The sequence below is a fragment of the Carcharhinus amblyrhynchos genome, chromosome 14 (assembly GCF_965287045.1).
Source record: "Carcharhinus amblyrhynchos chromosome 14, sCarAmb.v2.hapA, whole genome shotgun sequence".
NCBI classification, from domain to species: Eukaryota; Metazoa; Chordata; class Chondrichthyes; order Carcharhiniformes; family Carcharhinidae; genus Carcharhinus; species Carcharhinus amblyrhynchos.
In genome coordinates this window covers 69746944-69769019 of record NC_137337.1, presented here as the reverse complement: position 1 = coordinate 69769019, position 22076 = coordinate 69746944, and the positions used below count along the sequence as shown (strand labels likewise).

Genomic DNA, 22076 nt, shown 5'->3' with positions numbered 1-22076 from the left:
AACACTAGTTTTGTGAAGTGAATGTTGCAACCTTATGGACAAGTTTTGATCAAAACTTTACTCGATGTAAACCATATTGGCATAACTTTTCTTCAGTTGTCTTCAAATTTATCAATTGCTTGCATTTAATTTACAGTGATCCAGGAGGTGGAATAGAGATGACTGAGTTTGTACGGGAAGCTACGCCTCCAGTTGGCTGCAGTTCACGCAATTCTTACGCTGGTTTGGACAGTAACCACCAGGTACTGTTAACATATTATGAAGCAGCAATTGTTGCCCACATCAACATTGTTACTACTTTTTTGCTTTGGTTCTGAATTTTTGAGCCAAATATCAGAACAGCAGCTTCGTTGCAAACTCAAACTTTCGATGAAAAGAATTTAATTCTGTAAATTGAACAAGCTACACTTCATAAGCAAAGTCTTAAAATTCAAAATCAAAGGATATTTTGTATTAACATTTTTTCGTTCCATTTTCCAACAACTTTTATAATTGCCTTTCACAAGTTTAATTTGTACATCGTGTAAGTTTTGAAATATCTGAGTCGAAACTCAAAAATGCTATTCTGGCCAAAATGAAGTAGTTTGTTTAAAATAAAAGCAAAGTGCTGCAGGTTTGAAATGAAAACAAAAAGTGCTGGAAAAACTTAGCAGGTCTCGCAGCATCTGTGCAGAGAGAAGCATGTCCAGTATGACTCTTCAGTACTGCTGAAAAGAGAGACATGCTGTCGAAACTTTTTGGCTAGCGTTCATCAGGACAACTTTCAAGCCTACCAAGTAAAGGGAATGACAAATTACACTGCGTGAGAAGGGTGCTGATTGGTTGGCAAATGGACTTGTTTGGCAGAGGTGTTGCCATGGAGACGTCTCTATCAACCAGAATCGACATGTCAACTAATCAGCACTCTTTCCTTGTGCAGTATAAATTGTTGCTCCCTTTACAATTTGTGAATTGTCCCAATGATTGTGAACTGAAAAGCTTCAATGGCATGTCCTTTTTTTCAACAATACTCAAATTCTGCACTACCAAACAACTATGTGACTCATCTCTTGGTTTATAACTTTTTCTCTTGGCATTCGAATTATTTTGGAGGTTAAGTTAGGGTCTCTCTATATTTGAAAGAAATGTCTGGAAACTGCATTCACTTAAATCAATTTACTTGTCCTGAGGGTTAAGTCAACTAGAGTATTAAAATGAGACCCAGTGTTTTGTATGTACATTATATTAGAAACATTTCATAAATGTTTCCAGGCACAAAATCACTTCAACGTCTGATGAGTACTGACAGAATCCCTGAGAAGCATTGTTATTAGTTGAAGAATTAAACTGCAAAATTTTGTACGGCAGCACGGTGGTTAGCACAGCTGCTTCACAGCTCCGGGGCCTGGGTTCAATTCCTGGCTCGGGTCACCGTCTGTGTGGAGTTTGCACATTCTCCTCATGACTGCGTGGGTTTCCTCCAGGTGCTCCGGTTTCCTCCCACAGTCCAAAGATGTGTGGGTTAGGTTGATTGGCCATGCTAAAATTGCCCCTTAGAGTCCTGAGATGCTTAGGTTAGAGGGATTAGTGGGTAAAATATGTAGGGATATGGGGGAAGGGCCTGGGTGGGATTGTGGTTGTGCAGACTCGTTGGGCTGAAGGGTCCGCTTCTGCAGTGCAAGGTTCTACGATGGTATGTATGATTCTATGAAAATCAAATTGTTTTTTCACAACAGGTACCAACATTTTTCACAGTAATTTCATTGCACTGCTAATGTAAGCCTATTTGTGGCGCTAATAAATAACTTTAAACTTTAAAGAAACATACAAAATCAAATTTGTAGAAATATTTCCCATTTCTTAGTTGTATACGTTTATTATAATTTTAACCACAAAATTGTTAGTGTTAATTCTGCACAGGAACACATCATGATAGCAATCTGCCTAATTATGTATTGAATTTAGAAGATTATTAGCTTGTTATCATGGCAGTACAGGTATGTGCTTTGTAGTTCTTCAGCTACCTGTTCAGGTTAGGTGAATTGGCCGCTCTAAATTCTTCCTGAGTGTACTGAAGAAGGCACCGGAGTGTGGCGACTAGGGGATTTTCATATTAACTTTATTGCAGTATTAATGTAAGCCTACTTATGACAAATAAGTAAACTTTAAACTTTGAGCTACAGTTGAAACTAACCTAAACAAAACAGCTTTAAGCTCAAAAAATGGGGAATCGCTGTGGTAAGTTCCCTAACTACCTTCCTGGCGAAGTCGCGTTAACTGAAGTTGAAACTTGGGGAATTGGCTGCAAAACCCTGGCTCACGGGACTGTCAGGTCATTATCACATGCTGTTTGTGGGATCTTGCTTCAGCAAAATTGCAAATCATGTTTGCTGCATTACAACAACAGTGGCTGCAGTGGGAGACAGAGCATAGGGATAATAACAGGTACTTTAATTGGCAGGATGCGTCTTGTGGTGTCCTGTGATTTGTATTGGGCCCTCGACAATTCACCATTTATTAATGGCTTATATTATTACAAACATTTTCAGCCATGGAACCACTTCAACCTCTCATGGACTGATGGAATCCCTGATATTCTTACTATTTGAAGAGTTGAACTGCAAAAATTGATTATTTTTATGCAGTCGATACCCAGATACAAAATTAAATTTCTAGAAGTTTATTTTGTTTCTCATGCATATATTATAATTAAAAAGTAATCTTATTCAACAAAGTACTTGTCTTACTTTTTAGCCATTTTTAATGGGAAGAGTGATCTTTGTTTAATATTAGGAAAGCTGCTGGCGAGCTCGATTCTCATATCAGGCACGCTCACACTCTCGCCCACTCTCTCACTTTCTCTCTCTCTCACGCACGCACGCACGCACACACACACACACACACACACCCCCCCCCCCCCCCCTCCCTCTCAGTTGTTCCTTAGCTGCCTCCTCTGTTGCATATGCCCACCTCCCCTCTGTTGTCTCATGGCTGTCTCCCCTCCATTGCTCCATGACCGCTTCCACCCTCTAAGGCCACAGCCTATTTCATTATTCCATCTAGACTCCTTCGCTGTTGTCTGGGTTTTTGTATACTGATTTTTCTACTATATCCAGCTTGTCCAATAAGAGGCAGATTTCTCAGTGCATTGGCTGCTTATAGACTGATTAGTGCACCTGTCAGTCGCCAATGTAATGTGAAACTCGCCTTTGGACATGCTGGAAGGACAGTTTTTAATTTAAAATGGCTGCATCTACCGTGGAACCCGTGGATGTCTCCTTTAGAACCTCAGTTTAGAAAACATTGGCTTAGATGATGGGATAGGAAATGATGTTTTCAAATTTTTGGTTACACAAAGTTAGGCAACATTGTAAGAAGGCTAAATGAAAATTGAGGCGAGATTAATATGTTAAACAAAAGGGAAGAACTTTGGATGTGTAGGCAAGTGTGAGGTCATTTATTTTTCACTTAAAAACTAAAACAAACTATTTTTTGAGATTGTGAAAAATTAGAAACAGTGGAAGCCCAAGAAGACGTGGGGATCCATGTGCAGAAAATAACCAACAAGGTTGATGCCTGCTGGCCTTTATATTTGAAGGACAAGAATACAAGGGGCAGAAATTGTACGGCATAAAACCCTGGTTAGATCAGATCTGCAGTATTGCATGCAATTTATTTTTATTCATTTATGGGATGTATGCGTCATTGGCTGGCACAACGTTTATTGCCCATTCTTAACTGCCCTCCTTTTCAGAGGGCATTTGAGAGTCAACCGCCCTATTGTGGGTCTGGAGTCGCATGTAGGTCAGACCAGGTAATGACAGCATATTTCCTTCCCTAAAGGATATTAGTGAACCAGATGGGTTTTTACAACAATTGACAATGGTTTCATGGTCATTGGCTTTGGAGGGAATGCAGCATAGATTTATCAGAATGATACCTGGACTCTGAGGGTTATATGAGGGGGGAGAGATCTGAAAAGGTTTAGGATGTGTTTTCTAGCATTTAGAATGTTTTAGCAATTATTTGATCAAAGTTTTCAGGATGTTGAAGGGAACGGATAGGGTAGACGGAGAAATTATTCTTACTGAATGGGAAGTCAATAACATTTTTATTCATTCATGGGACATGGGCATCGCTGCCTGGCCAAAATTTATTGCCCATCCCTAGTTGTCTTCAAGAAAGTGAAACCGTGATACAACTGAGTGGCTCAGTTGGCCATTTCAGGGGGCAATTGAGTATCAACCACATTGCTGTGGCTGTGGAGTCACATATAGACCCAACTGGGTAAAGATGGTAGGTTTCCTTCCCTAAAAGACATTGGTGAACCATTTAGGTTTTTGACTAAAGACCTAAGAATTAGAGACTGATCTTTCAAGAGTGGAATTAAGAAATGCTGCTTTATGCATTGAGTGGTATAAGCATTAATTTGCTTCCACAGCTGCTGATGTGTCAATTACTAACCCTAAATCCGAATTGATAGGCTTTTGTTAACCAGGGATTATGGGGCAAAGCAGGGAGTGGGGAGTTAGGTTCAGATCAAACATGAGCTTAATGAATGGGGAACGGGTTGCATACGCACAGATGCCAGAGGTTTTTGATAGTTTTGCAGTTGTAATATCAGCAAGTTCTGTCTGTTTTTGCCACTGACAGCTGCAAAATCCAGAAAGATGTGTTCATTTGATTTTGCCGTTTGTTGTTTCAGTGCACATACAGGCCCCAAACACACTAAGGATCTTTACTGAATTCTGCTCTTCACCCCTTATTTACTATCATAGAGACATTAAAAAAAACTTATTTAAAATAACCTTATCGGTTGGTAGGCTGAATTATTTATTTCATTAAACATGGTCATCATGCTTTTGTTCCTAGCCACATGAGATGTGGCTGTAGTAAAATGTGTCAACAGCTCAATGAATGAATATGCAGTGTCAGGACTTCATGCCAATGTGTTCCCCAAAAGCTGTGAGGAAAGGTTGGAGAAATTTGATTTGTTCTCACTGGAACATTGGAGATTGAGGGACAACCTGATAGAAATCTACAAGATTGAGGGATATGGACAGAGTAGATAGTCAGAAGCTTTTTCTCAGGGTGGAAGAGTCAATTACTAGGGGGCATAGGTTTAAGGTGCAAGAGGAAGGGTTTAAAGGATATGTGCGAGGCAAGTTTTTGTACACAGAGGGTGGTGGGTGCTTGGAATTTGCTGGAAGTAGACACGATAGTGACTTTTAAGGGGTGTCTGGACAAATACATGAAGAGGATGGGAATAGAGGGGTATGGTCCCAGGTAAGGTAGGAGGTTTTGGTTCAGTTGGGCAGCTTGATCAGTGCAGGGCCAAAGGGCCGGTTCCTGTGCTGTAAATTTCTTTGTTCTTTATTCTAATCACAGAATTGTTATGCCACAGGAGGAAACCATATGGCTCATCATGCCTGCACGAGCTCTCCAAACAAGCAGTCATAATATGGTGCCATTTCCCTGTCTTTTCTCTGTATCTCTACACATTGTTTCCGTTCAAGTAATTCAAATTGTACTTGCCTATCCAAATCTTAAGCAGCAAACTTGGGCCAATATTATGCATTTTATTTAAAGTTTGCCATGGACGTTGAAGATAGCTTCTTTCATTTTCTATGCTACTGGCACAACTTTAATCAGTGTTAATTTAAGAAATACAGCAAGATTCCTTATTCTGGAATTTGCCCTTGCACATTGTGCTAGCCCTCTACCTATGCAGTTTGTTTCATTAAGTTTCACTCCTTTGAACTGGGATGTCATGTAATGTGGGTAGATCTTTCACTGTGCTCCAGATTCACATTAAAAATATTTTGCACCATCATCCTCAAAATTACTAGATCAGCCACACCAAAAATTATATTGTGCACTTAAGGCTTGTTCCTCCAATAATACAATTATTGAAATATTGCATTAGTTCCAGCTGAAGTCATAAGATCAAGGCCTATGGTGGCACAGTGGTTAGCGCTGCTGCCTCACAGCGACCTGGGTTCAGTTCTGGCCTTGGTCACATTCTGTGTGGAGTTTGCATATTCTCCCTGTGTCTGCGTGGGTTTCCTCTGGGTGCTCTGATTTCCTCCCAGAGTCTAAGGATGTGTGTGTTAGGTGCATTGGCCATGGTAAGTTGCCCCTTAATGTAGCTTTAGAATCCTTAAGGGATCAGCAGGGTAAATGTGTGGGGTTACCAGAATAGGGCCTGGGTGGGATTGTTATCGTTACAAACTTGATGGACAGAATAGCGTCCTTCTGTACTATAGGGATTCTATGATTCTTTGACACTGTTTTCTTGTTGTTTGTGAGGCTACTATGTTCTAGTTTTCACAGTAAAACTAGTTAAATTGTGGAATGTGATCCCAAGGTATTAATGTCCTTCAATTGACTGCAGTAAAAAAAATCACCTCTCAGCATTGCTCTTGGATATAGATTTATCCTCACGACTGTTTTCCAACTGTAACTTGTTCTTGGAATTGTCAGCTTTTTTGGGGCTGTTGGTTTCATAGGAACTTCTTAAGCTAGTCTCATTCTTCAGTTAAGTCATGGCTGATCTGTATCTTTATTCCATCTACCTAGCTTGGTTTTATCATCCTTAATACCCTTGCCTCACAAAAATGTTTAGATCTCTTTTTTGAAGTTCCCAGTTAAGCTAGATTGAACAGCTTTATGGGTGAGAAACTTCCAGATTTCCACAACATTGCTGTAGAAGTGCTTTCTGATATCAACCTTTTAATGGCAGAAACTTGCATTTTATGGTTATGTCAGAAGAGAAATTATCTATTCAACCCCAACAGGCACCAGAGTGTGGCAACTTGGGGAATTTCACAGTAACTTCATTGCGGTGTTAATGTAAGCCTTACTTGTGACTCACAAATAAAACTTTAAACCCCTTCATACGAGTACAAGTTGAGTTTATGCACCTAGGTAAAGTTAATAGTTGTGGCCCTCAAAGGACCATAAGCATCTCTCCCCATTAGAGAGAGAGAGAGAGACAGTTGCTTGAGGGGCACTACTCCATATGAAACATAGGGTAAGGCAAGGAGGCAGGTCTCTATTATGCAAACTGTTGTCATAATTCAACCCTTTTAGTCCAGGTAATTTTCTGATAATTTTGCACTGCAGCCCCTACAAGGCCATTATTCTTCCTAAAGTTTGGTAACCAGAACTGAACTCAGTTCTGGTCATGGCTCAGATTTATGCAACTTAATTTTCACCCCTTTTGAATTCCAACCTCTTGAGATAAAGATCAACATTAAATTAGCCGAACGTAAAAGTAAAATACTGCAAATACCAGAATCTGAAACAAAATTGGAGAAAGCTGGAAAAACTCAGCTGGTCTGATAGCATCCATAGGGAGAGAAAACAAACGTTTCAAGCCCACAAGACTGTTTTTCAGAGCTAAAGCGATTGTGTACTGTCTAAGTGGGGTTGAAATAGTTGGATTAGTGATTAGTGGGAGCTGGGTGAGATTGCAGCAAAGATGTAGCAAAACTTAAGAACAAGCAAATTAAAACTAAATTAGCCAGTTTAATTATTTTTGTACCTGCCCACGAAATTTTACTAAATTTCTGTATTTGGACCTCTAAATCTCCAGCTTTTCACTATTTAGGAAATGCTCTGATCTATCTTCCTTGGGCCTGAAGTGAGCAACCTCATACTTGAAGTCCATCTACCACAGTGTTGCTCGTCTATCAGTCCTCCTTTCAAGCTTTCTGTTTCCAATTACGTTTTTTATTTTATTATCCTTTAGAAACGTAATGAAATGCCGAGGCCCCAGTATGGATGTCTGGGGAGTATCAGTAGTCAAATCTGCCAATTTGAGTACCTGTATGTTATACCTATGCTGTTTCTTAGCTCCTAACCAATTTCCTACCCATGTTAATAGTTTGCCTCCCATTCGGTTTTTCATAGCCATTTCCTCTCTGGAATCTAACCAAATTTCTTCTGGAAGCCACATAAATAGCCTCTAGAATAAGCAAAACATTCCAGATGCTGGAATCTGAAACAAAAACATAGAATGCTGGAAGGACACAGCAAGTCTGGTAGCGTCTGTAGGGAAAGAAAACAGAGTTAATGTTTCGAGTCCATTTGACTTCTTATCAGATCTAAAGAGAGGGGAGATGTGTTATATGTTATACTGGGAGGGATTGCAATAAGATGTAGCAAACTTAAGAACAAGAGCTAGACACACTCTTATCCACTATGTAGATTAAAAATTTGTTAGACGTTACTTACACTTGACAAATTCATGTCGCCTCCCTCTGAATTTATAATTATTCAAATGCTTAGTTATGTTGTCCCTATTAACAGATTTTAATAATTTCCCTACAACCAATGTTAGATTTGCAGGCCTCTCATTTTCTAATTTATTGCACCTACCTTTTTAAAATAATGAATGATATTAGAGGTTTTCCAATTCAAGGAGCCAATTCCTGAATCAGGACAGTTGTGGAAGATCATGACATGTAATATTCTAAAGTTATTTGTCAACCGTTCTAAGTTTCTATTTTTTAAATTCTGTGTAGGATACAAGATAAATACAGGATCAAATTGTCTAAATTGTGTCTCTCGTCTCTGTCTGTCTTATTATTTATTGTTCTGTAGGAGAGATGGAAACATTTTAATCCAATTCTAGTTTCGGGATGTGCTATTATATGTGATAACACCTGAACTTGTATGACCTACTTATATCCGTATCGTGTGAACCTTGTATCATTTTAAAGACTGTATCTCATTTCCTACTAAGCAAAAAATGCATAATACTTTTAGATGCTATGGGTGTTTCTGTCTCCACCATTCTGTGACACTAATAAATAAACTTTAAAAAACTTTTACACTCAGACAGATTTTTGCCCACTGATGGCTAGTTTCTGTATGTTGCCAAAGCAGCTTTTAGTGCAGTTCATATGCCAAGGATTCTTGTTGCTTTTATCTTCTTAAAACTCCCAACTATAAAGCTTCCACAGCAGTTTTTTCAAAAGGAAAGGCTGATGTTGATTAATCTTCTTTCTGCATTTATTATATTTGATCTTATTTTGCAATATAGTATAATGCACTTTACCTCTACTTCACTCCTTTTCCATTCTTGTGCCTTCCCTTTCCCATATCTCACTTTGTTCTTCATTTGTCTTCAGATTTTCTCCATAATTGTAGGGGACCCACATTCCTAGTTTTAGGAATATTTTGAAAAACATTTTCTCCTCCAGAAAGCTTTGAGCTTAGAATTTTCAAAGCAGTTTTGTTTTCAGCTCTTAGCTTCATTTTCCGATTGCTTTTTGTATGTGTTGATGTTTCTGTTGTTGTCAATAGTGTGAATGGATTTTGAAGCCTGGACTGATGGATGAAAGTCACCTGTGTCCTTTTAGCTGTAAGAATTCTGGATGAAATGACACTGAGGCAGTCTCAATTCATTCCTAATGATCACAACCTTTGACCGAAAGCCATTTGAAATGCAGCACGTTGATACGCAGGTGACTTACCTTTTGACAGAGACCATGAGGCAGGAGGGAAGTAAGGTTGGTCGGATTATTTCTAGTTTGAGAGAGATTTACCCTGTACCTAAACTGTGCAGTACTGTTCACAGTTAAACCAGGAGATCTATCACCTGTATTTCAACCTTCAAATGAGTGCCTCAATAAAACACCCAAGGATCATGTTCAGTCCAAATGGGATAGAGAGGAATACATAATTGTCACAAAAGTAGGAAATATGCATGTAGCCCCGCTTGATGTTTTGTGCGATTTCATTACCAAGTCGTGGGCTATTGGTGTACTAAATGTCATCAGCTCATTCAGAAAAGAAATATCTATTTCATTGAATGGAGATAAAGACAATGTGTTGGGGAGGGATTATTCTGCAAATGAGAACAGCAAATCTGATCCAGAGTGGAATCCTTTGGAAAATTCCATCACAAAAGTGGCTCAGCATGAATTCAATATACTCTGTTTTGGAAGCCGAAAGCAATGAATATGACTTGTTTTAAAACACTTTGATTGTGATTAAAAGTACAATTTATTCAATAAGCTATGCAACATCAAATCAATTTGAATTGCCAATGATATGTGTTTTTCATTCACATTTCAAAATGGCAACCACCAAAACTCATAGCAATAGTTCACATTTTAGACTGAGTGTATAAGTCAACTTCCAGTTTTTGGAAATATTATGGAGGCCTCAAAAATTGATTTACATGCCATGACCCTGGTACCCATAATGTTGTTTAAAGTTTATGGTCTGGTTTTACTGTGTTCCAGACTCTTCAATCTCTTTTTACTTCCCTATCCATATAGCTTTAATTAAAATTGGAAACAGTTGGGAGTGTTGGAAGCTGTCCAGAGAAGGTTTACCAGATTAATACCTGGAATGAGTGGGCTGTCTTATGAGGAAAGGTTTGACGGGCTAAGCTTGTATCCGCTGGAGTGTAGAAGAGATGGAGGTCCTTGATTGAAACATTTAAGATCCTGAGGGGTTATAACAGAGTGGAAGTGGAGAGGAATTTTCCTCTTGTGGGAGAATCTAGACCCAGTGTACACTTTAAAAATAAGGGATCTCCCATTTAAAACAGAAGGAGGAGAATTTTTTTCTCTCTCGGCCTTGTGTCTTCGGAACTCACTTCTTGAAAGGGCGGTGGAAGCAGAGTCTTTGAATATTTTTGAGGTAGAGGTGGATAGATTCTTGGTAAGCAAGCATGTGATAGGTTATGTGATAGGGGGTTGGTGTGATTCTGGTTTGCAGTTGCTATAAGATCAGCCAGGACTTTATTAAATGAAGGAACAGGCATAAGGGACTGAATCACATGTAAAAATTACAACTTTGAAGTAGTACTTAATCACAAGATGAATGAACTGTTCAATAATGAAAAAGATTCACTGAGTCCATCTGTTCCAGCGTCGTCTTGGCAATGTATCTGTTCACTGTATTTGTGGAGGACACAGTGGCACAGTGGTTAGTACTGCTGCTTCACACTGCCAGGGACCTGGATGCGATTTCAGTCGCTGTCTGTGTGGAGTTTGTACATTCTCCCCATGTTTGTGTGGGTTTCCTCTGCGTGCTCCGGTTTTCCTCCCACAGTCCAAAGATTTGCGGGTTAGGTGGTTTGGCTATTCTGAATTCCCCCTTAATGTCAAGGGGACTAGCTAGGGTAAATGCATGGGGTTATGGGGATAGGACCTGGATGGTCAGTGCAGAATGGCCGCCTTCTTGCATTGTAGAGATTCTATGGTTCTTCGTTTGGTCATAATATTGACAGAGGTTTTAGGTTCCAGGCAGCTGTTTGCACTCTGTCTCCAGCACATGCTGACATTGTGGCATGTATAGTTTAGGAAGTATATTTTGGCCTCGACTTTGCAGTAAAAATAACGGTAAGTCATTTAGTACTCTTATTTGTGAAGCACAAATTGGACAGCAATCTCTGATCAACTCAGGCGTTCAGTTAAATGTGGAAATTGAGAAATAGTTGACAGGGTTTTCCAGCTGTAATGGTATTCCAGCTTAAAATTCTCCTCCTTCTGTTTTAAATGGGAGATCCCTTATTTTTAAAGTGTACACTGGGTCTAGATTCTCCCACAAGAGGAAAATTCCTCTCCACTTCCACTCTGTTACAACCCCTCAGGATCTTAAATGTTTCAATCAAGTGACCTCCACCTCTTCTACACTCCAGCGGATATAAGCTTAGACTTAGCATTGAAAGAACATAAAAGTTGTTGTGCCTATATAATAATATCTACTAAAATTGCTGGAAAAATACATTCTCGTCTTAAGTGTGCTGAGTTTTCATCACTGCAGAGCAACCTATCTGGCACTGAAAATTATTTTTTATAAATATGGGTTTTGTTTCTTCAGATTTTAATTTGTTGGAAACTTTAAGAAAAAATTAACATTCTCTTTATTACTTTTTTCACTTTTTTCCCCTTTTTTCCCATTTTATGTAAGATGTGTCATTCAATTACATATTAAAGTACACACTTCCTTGCTCAAACTTTGTGTATTTCAGTAAGACTACTTCAGTCTGATTAACACACTTTCTTTGTTTATACGTCAAATATCCCCTGTGGATGGGGTGCTGCACTGAAATTGATTTTTAATCACTACAAGTTTCAGTGTAAAAGCCCACAGACCTTCTGTGGGCAAGTGTAACAAATGATTAGTGCATTTGTTTATCACTGATCCAGGCCAGTTTTTGTCTTAGACTAAGTATGCCAGACCATCTCTGACATTTGGGTGTGCATATGAGCAAGATATTTGAGCTTGGGAGGTGCCAATTTCGGGTAGATAGGGCTGTACCAGCACTGAGAGTGTTTGAATCTCATACTAAAAATTGAGGGGCAGGGTAGGGAGGGCACTGATGCATAGCACAATTTTTCAACATGCATGGAGAAGACTCAAAATGAATACAGTAAATTCCGGAACAGCTTCAAGAGCAAACCTTTGTAGAATATGTGGGATCAATCCCTTTTTTTTTTGTTTTATTCCAATTCAATCAAATCAAGTCCAATTCAGAGTCTCAAGTTGAAGCTAAAATGTAATCTAATGACTTCAACAAAGCACAAGATGTCAGTACTGCAATTAGAAGAATGCATGGCTTTGAGTTTTAGTCTGAAATGTATGTTTACCTCCATCCAGGAAATGTTCTTTGCAATCTTGGATTTATTTTTAGCATTTAAGCTGGTGTGTTATTCTTGCTAATTGATTTGTATGTACAACAACAAACCTGAATTATGAAACTTATGCCTTTTTAATTATTTCCAATCCTTTTTGTTAACAGGTTATGCAGCCTCATCTTGGAGCAACATCGAGTGTCAGAGGTATGAGATCTGCCATCTAATGAGTAGAGGTTTTTTTAATTATCTAGTAGGTTCGTGTGTTCCAGAATAACTGAATTGTATTAAAGTAATGCTTGATAGTTTGTTTACGCAGTACTGATACCGTGCTAGTCAGCGACCTAAAATAAGCATTTTGAATCTTTGATTCTGTGAATTTGTAAGTTATTTTGACCCCTTTTCCAAGATGTGAGCAACAACTGAACCATAAATCAAATGCTTTGTTGCATTAATCTTAACTGCAGTTTAAAGTAAAAGACTGTAAGGAGATGGTAACTGTGAGAGGGAGAACTTTCAATGCTGCTTATATTTAGCATTGGTTTACCGCTCTGAACTCGGTATATTTAGGAGCAGGCAGAATGTGAGCCTATGTGATTGGTCTCTGAATCCCTAAAGGCATTTTGACACTAAGGCCTGCTTCCTGAATTGTTCTCGGTGGGAATGGAAAGGTTTTGCATGCAGGTTTTCAACAAACAGCATTCTGTTTACTCTTACTCTTTGGAAGTCCAGTTTCCTTTGGTTCACCATTATTTTGTGATTTTTTTTCTCTTTCTAAATTTTAAGCAAATTGACTATTAAAATACTATGCAATAGAATTTTGCACTTGCAAAATACCTAATGGAATTCAAATCCTTGGTTCAGTTGATAAGACAGGAGCTTTTAATTATAAAAGCCAAATTCTGCGGCGTCTGGAAATCTGAAATAAAGACAAAAAATGCTGGAAAAACTGAGCAGCAGCTGTGGATAGAGAAACACAGTTAATGTTTTGAGTCCGTATGACTCTTCTTCAGCTGTAGAAGGGTAACATCTCAAACATTTGAGCAACAGGTGAAGTCAACAGTTTCACCCTGCCATTATGTACTGCATGATGTGGGTATGCCGGCGTTGTCAGACTTTTTATTATGTACTGCAACAGGAGTGGTATTTTCCACTAATAGAATGATGCCGTCAAACCCAAAAGACATCCTGCCTGCCACATAAATAAGTAATGTGAATATGAATTTCAGTGCTGGCTTGATGCCAGATACATAAACCATATGTCCCAATGACTGGCAAATCGTAGCAAGCAGTGTGGCCCTTCGAATATTTGTAATAGACATAGTACTGACCATACTCAACCAGCCCATGTATGCAAAACTCAGAACATATTGTCTAAAGTTAGATGTGATTCTGCGATTGGGCAGAATTTGCTGAATAATCCTGAGCATGCTGAGAATTACACTGACAACTGATTAAGATTATTAATTGCACTCACATTGTGGCTCACTTAAGGTTGCTAGAAGCTATGTAAAACTGTATTCTTATGTAAGGCCTGTCCTCTGCAAGCAGGTAAAGCATTGTGCTTTTTTAATTTAAACAAAAGCATGGGAACAATAGTTCACGGTGCATTCTCCATAGCAACACTATGAGCTGACTCACCAACCAATCTGCACCCTTCAGTCCTGATGAGTGCAAGATGAAAGCTTCAAAGCATGTCACCCTTTTCATTAGCACTCAATTTCTATAATACTTAGTACAGAATAAATGTGCCAACTTAGTTCACAGAGCATAAGTGAATACCAAGCAATAACCCAGAGCTAGGAGAAACGATGGTAAGTGTGATCAAAGACCTTGAGGCTTTTGAAGGTAAGAATAGAGGTTGGGGAAGAATATCTTGAGAGTTGCTTTTGAGATAGCTGAAATTGTGAAATGGAGAGGAAATTGGAGATGCTCAGGAGACCAATGTCAGAAAACCGAAGGGCATGGGCTGGAAAGTAGAGCAGGAAGGTGACTGCAGAAATAGAGCAGAATGGAGCCATGAAAGAATGTAAACAGTGAAAAAAATGTAGCAAGGGAGAAAATAGACAGTGAAAAATGGCAGATGGCTGACCTACACTTAATGCATGATAGGATGGGCCAGAGGAATTTTGGATAAATTGGAATTGATGTAAACCAGAGGTTGGGAGTTTGTTTTGGACGATTTGGGGAAATTAAACCTGGAGGTACCATGAGTCATACTGGGGTTGGGTAAGGATCTAGATAGGTTCTGCAGTGAGGGTGGAAGTGGGTAGTGTTGAGGATTGTTGAGGGTCTGGTCAGGTCCTGCACTATTGGGTTCCACTTGTGGCATTATTCTTAAGGAAATCTAAAGTTGTTGACCTTTCTTTACCTTCTGAAGTCCTAACCATGAATTCAGAATCATTCAATTTATTTAAAAATGATCCTGCACCAAAAGGAATTTCATTGAAGTAGAAAACAAATGTAGGCCTAATGAAGGGTTCTTACTGAACATATCTTTTGCAACAGTGAAAGTACACTGTGATGATCATGACCAAGATTAGTTTGATTACGAACTGAATTTTGCTGCTGTCAGTTTCCCTGGATTCATGTTTAAAATTGAAAAGACTGTTTTTGGAGGTTGTTTTTGGTTGATGTAGTTTATTATAGAAAACACACTGAAAGTACATCTATTATACTTCACTTAAGATAGCACATGATGTTAAACTAAAGTAACGATGGTGTGCCATTCATAGTAGATATTTTAAGAGCAATTTAGCATAAAGTCATTATTTTGTTTGAAGGTTGTTTGTCATAGGATTCCTGCAGTGCAGAAAGAGGCCATTCAACTTACTGTGCCTGCACCGTCAACGATATCCAAAATTCCTCCAGCCCATCCTGTCCTGCGTTAATTTAGTTCAGCCATCAGCCATTCTTCACTGCCTATTTTCTCCCTTGCTACGTTTTTTTCTCATTGTTTACACATTGTGCCATTCACAGGGGGTGGGGAGGGGGGTTGGTGGTGGAGGGAGCATTGCATGTGTTCTGTATGTGGCCAAGACTTCAGCTTTTTGTGAAATCTATCGCTGTAACCCTGCTTATTTAGTCAGCTAATCTCCCTGACACTAAAGGACAATTTAGCATGGCCAATCAACCTAACCTGCATATCTTTTGGACTGTGGAAGGAAACCAGAGCACGTGGAGGAAACCCATGCAGACACAGGGAGAACATGCAAATTCCACACAGACAGTCACCCAAGGCCAGAACTGAACCCGTGTCCTTGGCGCTGTGAGGCAGCAGTACTAACCTCTGCCACTGAGCCACCCACTGTCTGGCATGAGGAAATTAAAAGCACTGGCATAAAGTAGGAATTTTTCCTGTTAAAATGCTGATTACAAGATGGTATGATGGGAGTTTTAAAATTCTCAAAGAATAGAACAGGATCAATTAAAATAGACTGTTCCTTTAAAATGTTTGAAGAATATAGTCTTGCTTTGCATGCATCCATCACGTACGTTGGATCTTCACTGTGTGTTTGTGGTGCGTGAGCTAAAAAAAATTAATACTAAAGTATTGACATCTTAACAGCACATGATCTATACTGTGCAGTTGAACTGTTGTTACTTTGGGGTTGCAATTGTTTCCGTGCTTTCTGCATTATAAAGGCACAATTTCAACCTTTTGATGTTGAGAGTTTGGGAATGTCAGTCTTTAAGGGTGCTGGTACAACATAGGAGAGCTGTCACATGTATGTCAGAAGATTTTTTGACTGCAGATTTTCACCTCCAGTTAAATAACAAGATGAGTTCCATGGTGCTTACCCATTGGAATGTAGTGAATTAGTGAGTCAATTATTCAAGCAATTCACTGCCGACAGTTGCTGATTAAGCCGATTCTCTTAACTGATAACGTGTAGCAGAAAGAGGCTGGTGTCGTCATGAGGAACTCGTCAAATGGAGTTAATGCAAAACAAACTCTTAAGTATTGCCACCTGCCAGGTAAGAAGGTAACCAGATGCTGGAAGTTTGCTTTCTGCCATTGTCTGCTTGTTAAAGCAGATATCAGATTCTTTCCTGGGTGTGGACTCATCATAATTTGGGCCACTCCTCAGCCACTCCGTAAGGAGGGGGTGGGGGGTGACACAAACATACTGAAATATCCTTGCACATTGCACCTTTGTTTAAGCTTATTTATTTATTAGTCACAAGTAGGTTTACATTAACGCTGCAACGAAGTTATTGTGAAAACCCCAAGTTACCGCATTCTGATGCCTGTTCAGGTACACTGAGGGAAAACTTAGCATGGTCAGTGCACCTGACCAGCTCGTCTTTTGGATTATGGGAGGGAAGCAGACATGGGGAGAACATGCAAGCTCCATACAGACAGTGACCCAAGCTGCGAATTGACCCGGGTCCTTGGCGTTGTGAGGTAGCAGTACTAACCACTCTGCTACCATGGTATCCTGGATTCTAACATGCAGTTAGAACTCTGGATCACCCAGCAAAGTCACTGCAAGTCTGTTGCCCTACAAGCTGAGTTCCAGCAGTATCGAGTTGGGAATGTATTTTCTGCAGTGCTGGTCATTGCAGATTAGTATATATTTGCAATAGAGAATTAGCATCAGACATTTGGAGATTCACATTTCTTTTCATGTCCACTATAGGGGATGAAGAAACGGCAAAAACCTCTGATGATGTTAGTTTGAGCTTGGGCCAGAGCTGCAGTTTGTACAAAGATGCGAATGATGAGCAAGGTGAGCTTTGTCTGCAGGGATTTGACTGGCAAACAATCCAGTAGATTTTGTTGTTATCCTGGTGTTTCCATAAATGTATTCAACTGATATTCTGTTGCATTTCACTTAAAATCATCGCTTTATTTTTGCAATGTTACAGCCTATTTTGAGGAATATTAGAATTTGAAGCTTGATCTGCTTGTGTAAGGTATAATTTAGCAAAATAAATATGCTTTTAATGAGCTATTTTAAATTAGTTGGGAAATTTGCATTACAGAAGAGCGAAAAGTTAGGTGGAACATTCAGATTCTCAAGGGTAATAACCTCTGGATTGTGATCTGATTCATGCCCTAATTGACTTTGGGTCATAAGATTAGAAAATTAAACTCGTGGCTCAATGAATGATGTGGGAAGAAGGGGTTTTGATTCAGTTGACACTGGCACCAGTAATGCAGAAAGAGGGAGTTGTTACCTTAAGAAATGCTGCACTTAAACTGGGCTGGAATTGGCATCTTGGAAAACTGCATAACTTGGGCTGTGGATAGGATTTTAACTGACAAAGGGGAAGATCAGGTGAAAGGAAATTTAGAAATCAAAAGAAAAATGTCAAGGCAATAGAGCAATATAAAGATTTGGGTAAAACTGGCAGATTAGGACAGGAAGAGAGAGTTTAACATTAATTGTGTGTCAACGAATAAGGTCCATGCAAAGAATTTTAGTTTTTAAAAAAAGCTCTTTATCGAAATGAACGAATCTTTCGTAACAAGATAGGAAAACTAATAATAAAAATAGAGATAAATGGGTTTGATTTAATCTTCATTACAGAGACAAGGTTGCAAAGTAACTAAGGTAGGGAAATAAATATTCCAGGATACTTAACACTTTGAAAAGACAGGCAGAATGGAAAATGAGGAATTGCCCTGAAAATGAAGAAAATACTTTGAGCAGTTTTGGTCCCCTTATCTAAAGAAAGAGGTACTGGCAGTCCAGAGAAGGTTCACCAGGTTGATCCTAGGTATGGAAGGATTTTCTCATGAAGAGCAGTTGAGTAGCTTAGAACTATACTCATTGGACTTTAGAAGAATGAGAGAGAACCTGATTGAGACATATAGGATTCTAAGAGTGCTTGATGGGGTAGATGCTGAGAGGTTGTTGCCCCTTGTGGGTAAGTGTAGGACTAGAGGGCATAATCTCAAAGTAAGGGGTCACCCATTTAAAACAAAGATGAGGAGGAATACTCAAAGACTGTACTCTTGTTGCCTTTTAAGGAAGAGAAATCCAAAGGCTCATGACCGTCTGAGAAAAAAAATCCTCATCTCTTTCTTAAATGAGCGACCCCTTATTTTCACTGTGAGCCCTAGTTCTAGATTCTTTGACAAGACGAAACATCCTCTCCACATCCACTTTCTCAATACCCCATGGGATTTTAAAGGTTTTGATCAAGTCATCTCTTAGTCTTATAAACTCTACTGGATACAAATCTACCCTCTCCAACCTTTCCTCATAGGACAATCTACCCATTCCTGGCATAAGTCCAGTAAACCTTCTCTGAACTGCTTCTTCCCTTAATTAAGGAGATAGATACTTCACGCAATACTCCAGATGTGGTCTGGCATTAATGCCCTATATAACTGAAGTATGATCTCTCTACTTTTGTAATGAGTTCCCCTCTCAAACTGTAACATTCTATTACCTTTTCTAAATTACTTACTGTAGCTGTATACTAGCCTTTTGTGATTCATGCACCATTTAGGTAATAAGCTTTTTTATCCTGCCTGCTAAAATGGACAGTTGCACAGTTGCCCACATTACACTCCATTTGCCAAATTTTTGGCTACTCACTTAACCTGTCCCTGTCCCTTTGTAGCCTCCTTATGTCCGCTTCACAATTTATTCTCTTACCTATCTTTGTGTTATCATCAAATTTAGCAACCATACATCCAGTCCCTTCATCTGAGTCATTTATATAAATTGTAAAAAGTTGAAGCCCCAGCTCTGATCCTTGTGGCACACCACTCGTTACATCGTACAGAAAAAGACCCATTTATGCAAAATTTTTCTGGTTAGCTAGCCAATTTTCAATCTATACCAAAATGTTACCCCCTATACCACAAGCATTTATTTTACTAATTCGTAATCTCATAGTGAAAGATCTGCTGGGAAGTGTTCATATCACAATTGAATTCCATTTTAAATTTGAGATCCTTTAGTTCAAAACAAGCCCTTAAACTTAAGCAAATCCAATTACATGGGGATGATGGGAGAACTAGTTACAATTGATTGGGTAAATGGATTAAAATAAATGGCAGCAAATAAACAGTGGGAAACGTTTAAAGAAATGATACAAAATTTTGAACAAAAATATTTTAAAAAACTCAGCAGGGATTATCTGTCTGTGGCTTACTAAAAAAAATAAGGATAACATAGATGAGAAGATTGTGTACTGTTGAGAACAACACTGGTAAGCTTGAGGATTGAAAGCTATTTAGAAACCAGGAATGGGTGACCAAAAAGTTGAGACAAAGAGGGAAAAAATGAGAAAATGCTGGAACATCTCAGCATGTCTGGCAGCATCTGTAAGAAGAAAAAAGAGCTAATGTTTCTGGTTCTCTCTATTAGTAGCATTTCCCCCTTGTTTTTGTGACTATACCTCATCTTTCATTCCCTCACTCTACAGTGCAAATATCTCTCACTTTTTTTATGCCTTTCAGCTTTGACAAAGGATCATCCAGACTCAAATCGTCAGCTCTTCTCTCTCCTTACAGGTGCTGCCAGACCTGCTGAGATTTTCCAGTATTTTCTCTTTTGGTTTCAGATTCCAGCATCCACAGTAATTTGCTTTTATCCAGAGAAAAAAAAAATGAGATTAAATTAGCCAGGAATATAAAAACAGATTGCAAAGTCTTTTAGAAGTCTATGTAAAAAGGAGGATAGCTAAAGTAAACATCGGTCTTTAGAGGCAAAACCAAAATAAATTATCATAGAAAATGAGGCAGATATGTTGAAAAGTATTTTTTATCTGTCTTTACAGTACTAACCAAGGGGCTCATAAGAACTAAAGGTAAATAATATCAGCAGAGAATAAGAAATTTAATTGTCTAAATTCTGACAAGTGCACCAAACCTGATGGTCTACTTCATGGGTTCTAAGATAGGTAGCTGCAAGGATAGTGGATGTTCTGCTTGTATCTATTTTCTCATTATGATTTTCTGAAGTTTCTTAGGTTCAAGATGGCCCTGGCAGATTGGAAGCGAGTAAATGTAACTATTCAGGAAACGAGGGAGCAAAAAAAACATGGAACTACAAGCCAGTTAGCCTGATATCAGTTGTAGGAAAAGGCTGGAATCTATTACTAAGAAAGTTTTAACAGTGCGCTTGGGAAAATCAGGTACAATCAGACAGTCAACATGTTTTACAAAGGGGAAATTATGCTTAATGAGTTTTTAATCATACTTGGTTGTCCAAAAAGCATTTAAAAATATGCTGCACAAAGGATAATTTGCAGTATAAGAAGGGCTCGTGGAATGAGTGTAATACGTCAGCGTGGATGGAGGAATTGGTCAATAGAGAGGAAGAAGAACAAAAAGATAAATGTGGCTATTTCAAGTTGGTAGGCTGTGACGAGTGAAGTGCTGCATGGATCAGTGCTAGGGTCTAATTCATTTACAGTCTATGTTAATGACTTAGACAAAGATACTGAGACTAGTGTAGCCATGTTTGCTGGAAGTACAAAACTAAGTTGGAATCCAAATTGTTAGGAGGGCACAGAGGTTGCAAAGAGAAATAGGTTGGTTATCTGAGTGGGTAACAAAGTGACAAATGGAGCACACTGTAGGATGTGTGAGGTTATTCACCTGGGCAGGAAGAACGCAACAGCAGAATTATTTTTAAAAGACATGAAATTTGTAAATGTTGATGTGGCGCTCTACAGAATCGGGAGTAGACCATATGGCTCATCGAGTCTGTTCCATCATTCACTAGGTTCATGGGTGACCTTCAAGCTAATTTTTCCATCCATATTCCCATAACCTTTGATTGTCTTAAGAGCCCAATCTGGGCATTGAATGTATTAGAAATTTCTAAGAAGAAATTTCTTCTTGACCCAATCCTAAATGGTTTGCCCTTTAACCTGTGCCCATGGTTCTCCAGCTAGAGTAAACAAACTTTCTGCATCTGCCCTGTTAAAACGTTCCAGATTCTTATATTTTCCCGTGAGATCATTCCTCATTTTTCTTAATTACAATGATATAGGCCCAACATACTTTTCCCATCTCCGAATCAGTCTAGTGAGTCTTCATTACACCATCTCTAAGGCAAGTATATCTTTACTTAAGTATAGAGACCAAAACTGCAGGTAGTACTTCAGGTGTGCTCCCACCAAAATTTTGTACAACTGCAGCAAGATTTACTTTTGTGTTTTCAATCCACTTGCAATAAAGACCAAAATGTTGTTTGTATTCCTAGTTCCTTGTTGCGTATGCATGTTAACTTTGGGTTTCCTGTACAAGAGCACTCATGCTCAGTTGTTAAGCATATTCAAGGCTGAGATAGTTTTGTGGTCCCTCAGGGAATCCAAGAATGCAAGGAATAGGCAGGAGAATGAAGCTGAGGTAGAATATCAGCCATTTAGGACTGAGATGTGGAGAAATTGTTTCACGCAAGGGGTTGGTTAAAATTGTTCACCCCAGAGAGTTGTGGACACTCTGCCATTCAGTATACTCTAGGCTGAGATTGACAGTTGTTTGGACTCTTAAAACAATAAATGGATACGGGAATTGGGTGAAAC

The 22076-nt window shown here is 38.9% G+C and overlaps 1 protein-coding gene across 3 annotated transcripts in view; it reads left to right on the top strand.

The window, feature by feature from the left end:
- pcnx1 (pecanex 1) overlaps positions 1-22076 on the top strand; it is a 264945-nt gene that overhangs the window by 80452 nt on the left and 162417 nt on the right. For all 3 annotated transcript variants that reach the window (XM_080203059.1, XM_080203058.1, XM_080203057.1), the window contains exons 3-5: positions 137-242; positions 12746-12785; positions 17222-17311. In XM_080203059.1, coding sequence (XP_080059185.1) covers positions 137-242; positions 12746-12785; positions 17222-17311 — 236 coding nt within the window. The remainder of the gene's footprint in view (positions 1-136; positions 243-12745; positions 12786-17221; positions 17312-22076) is intronic.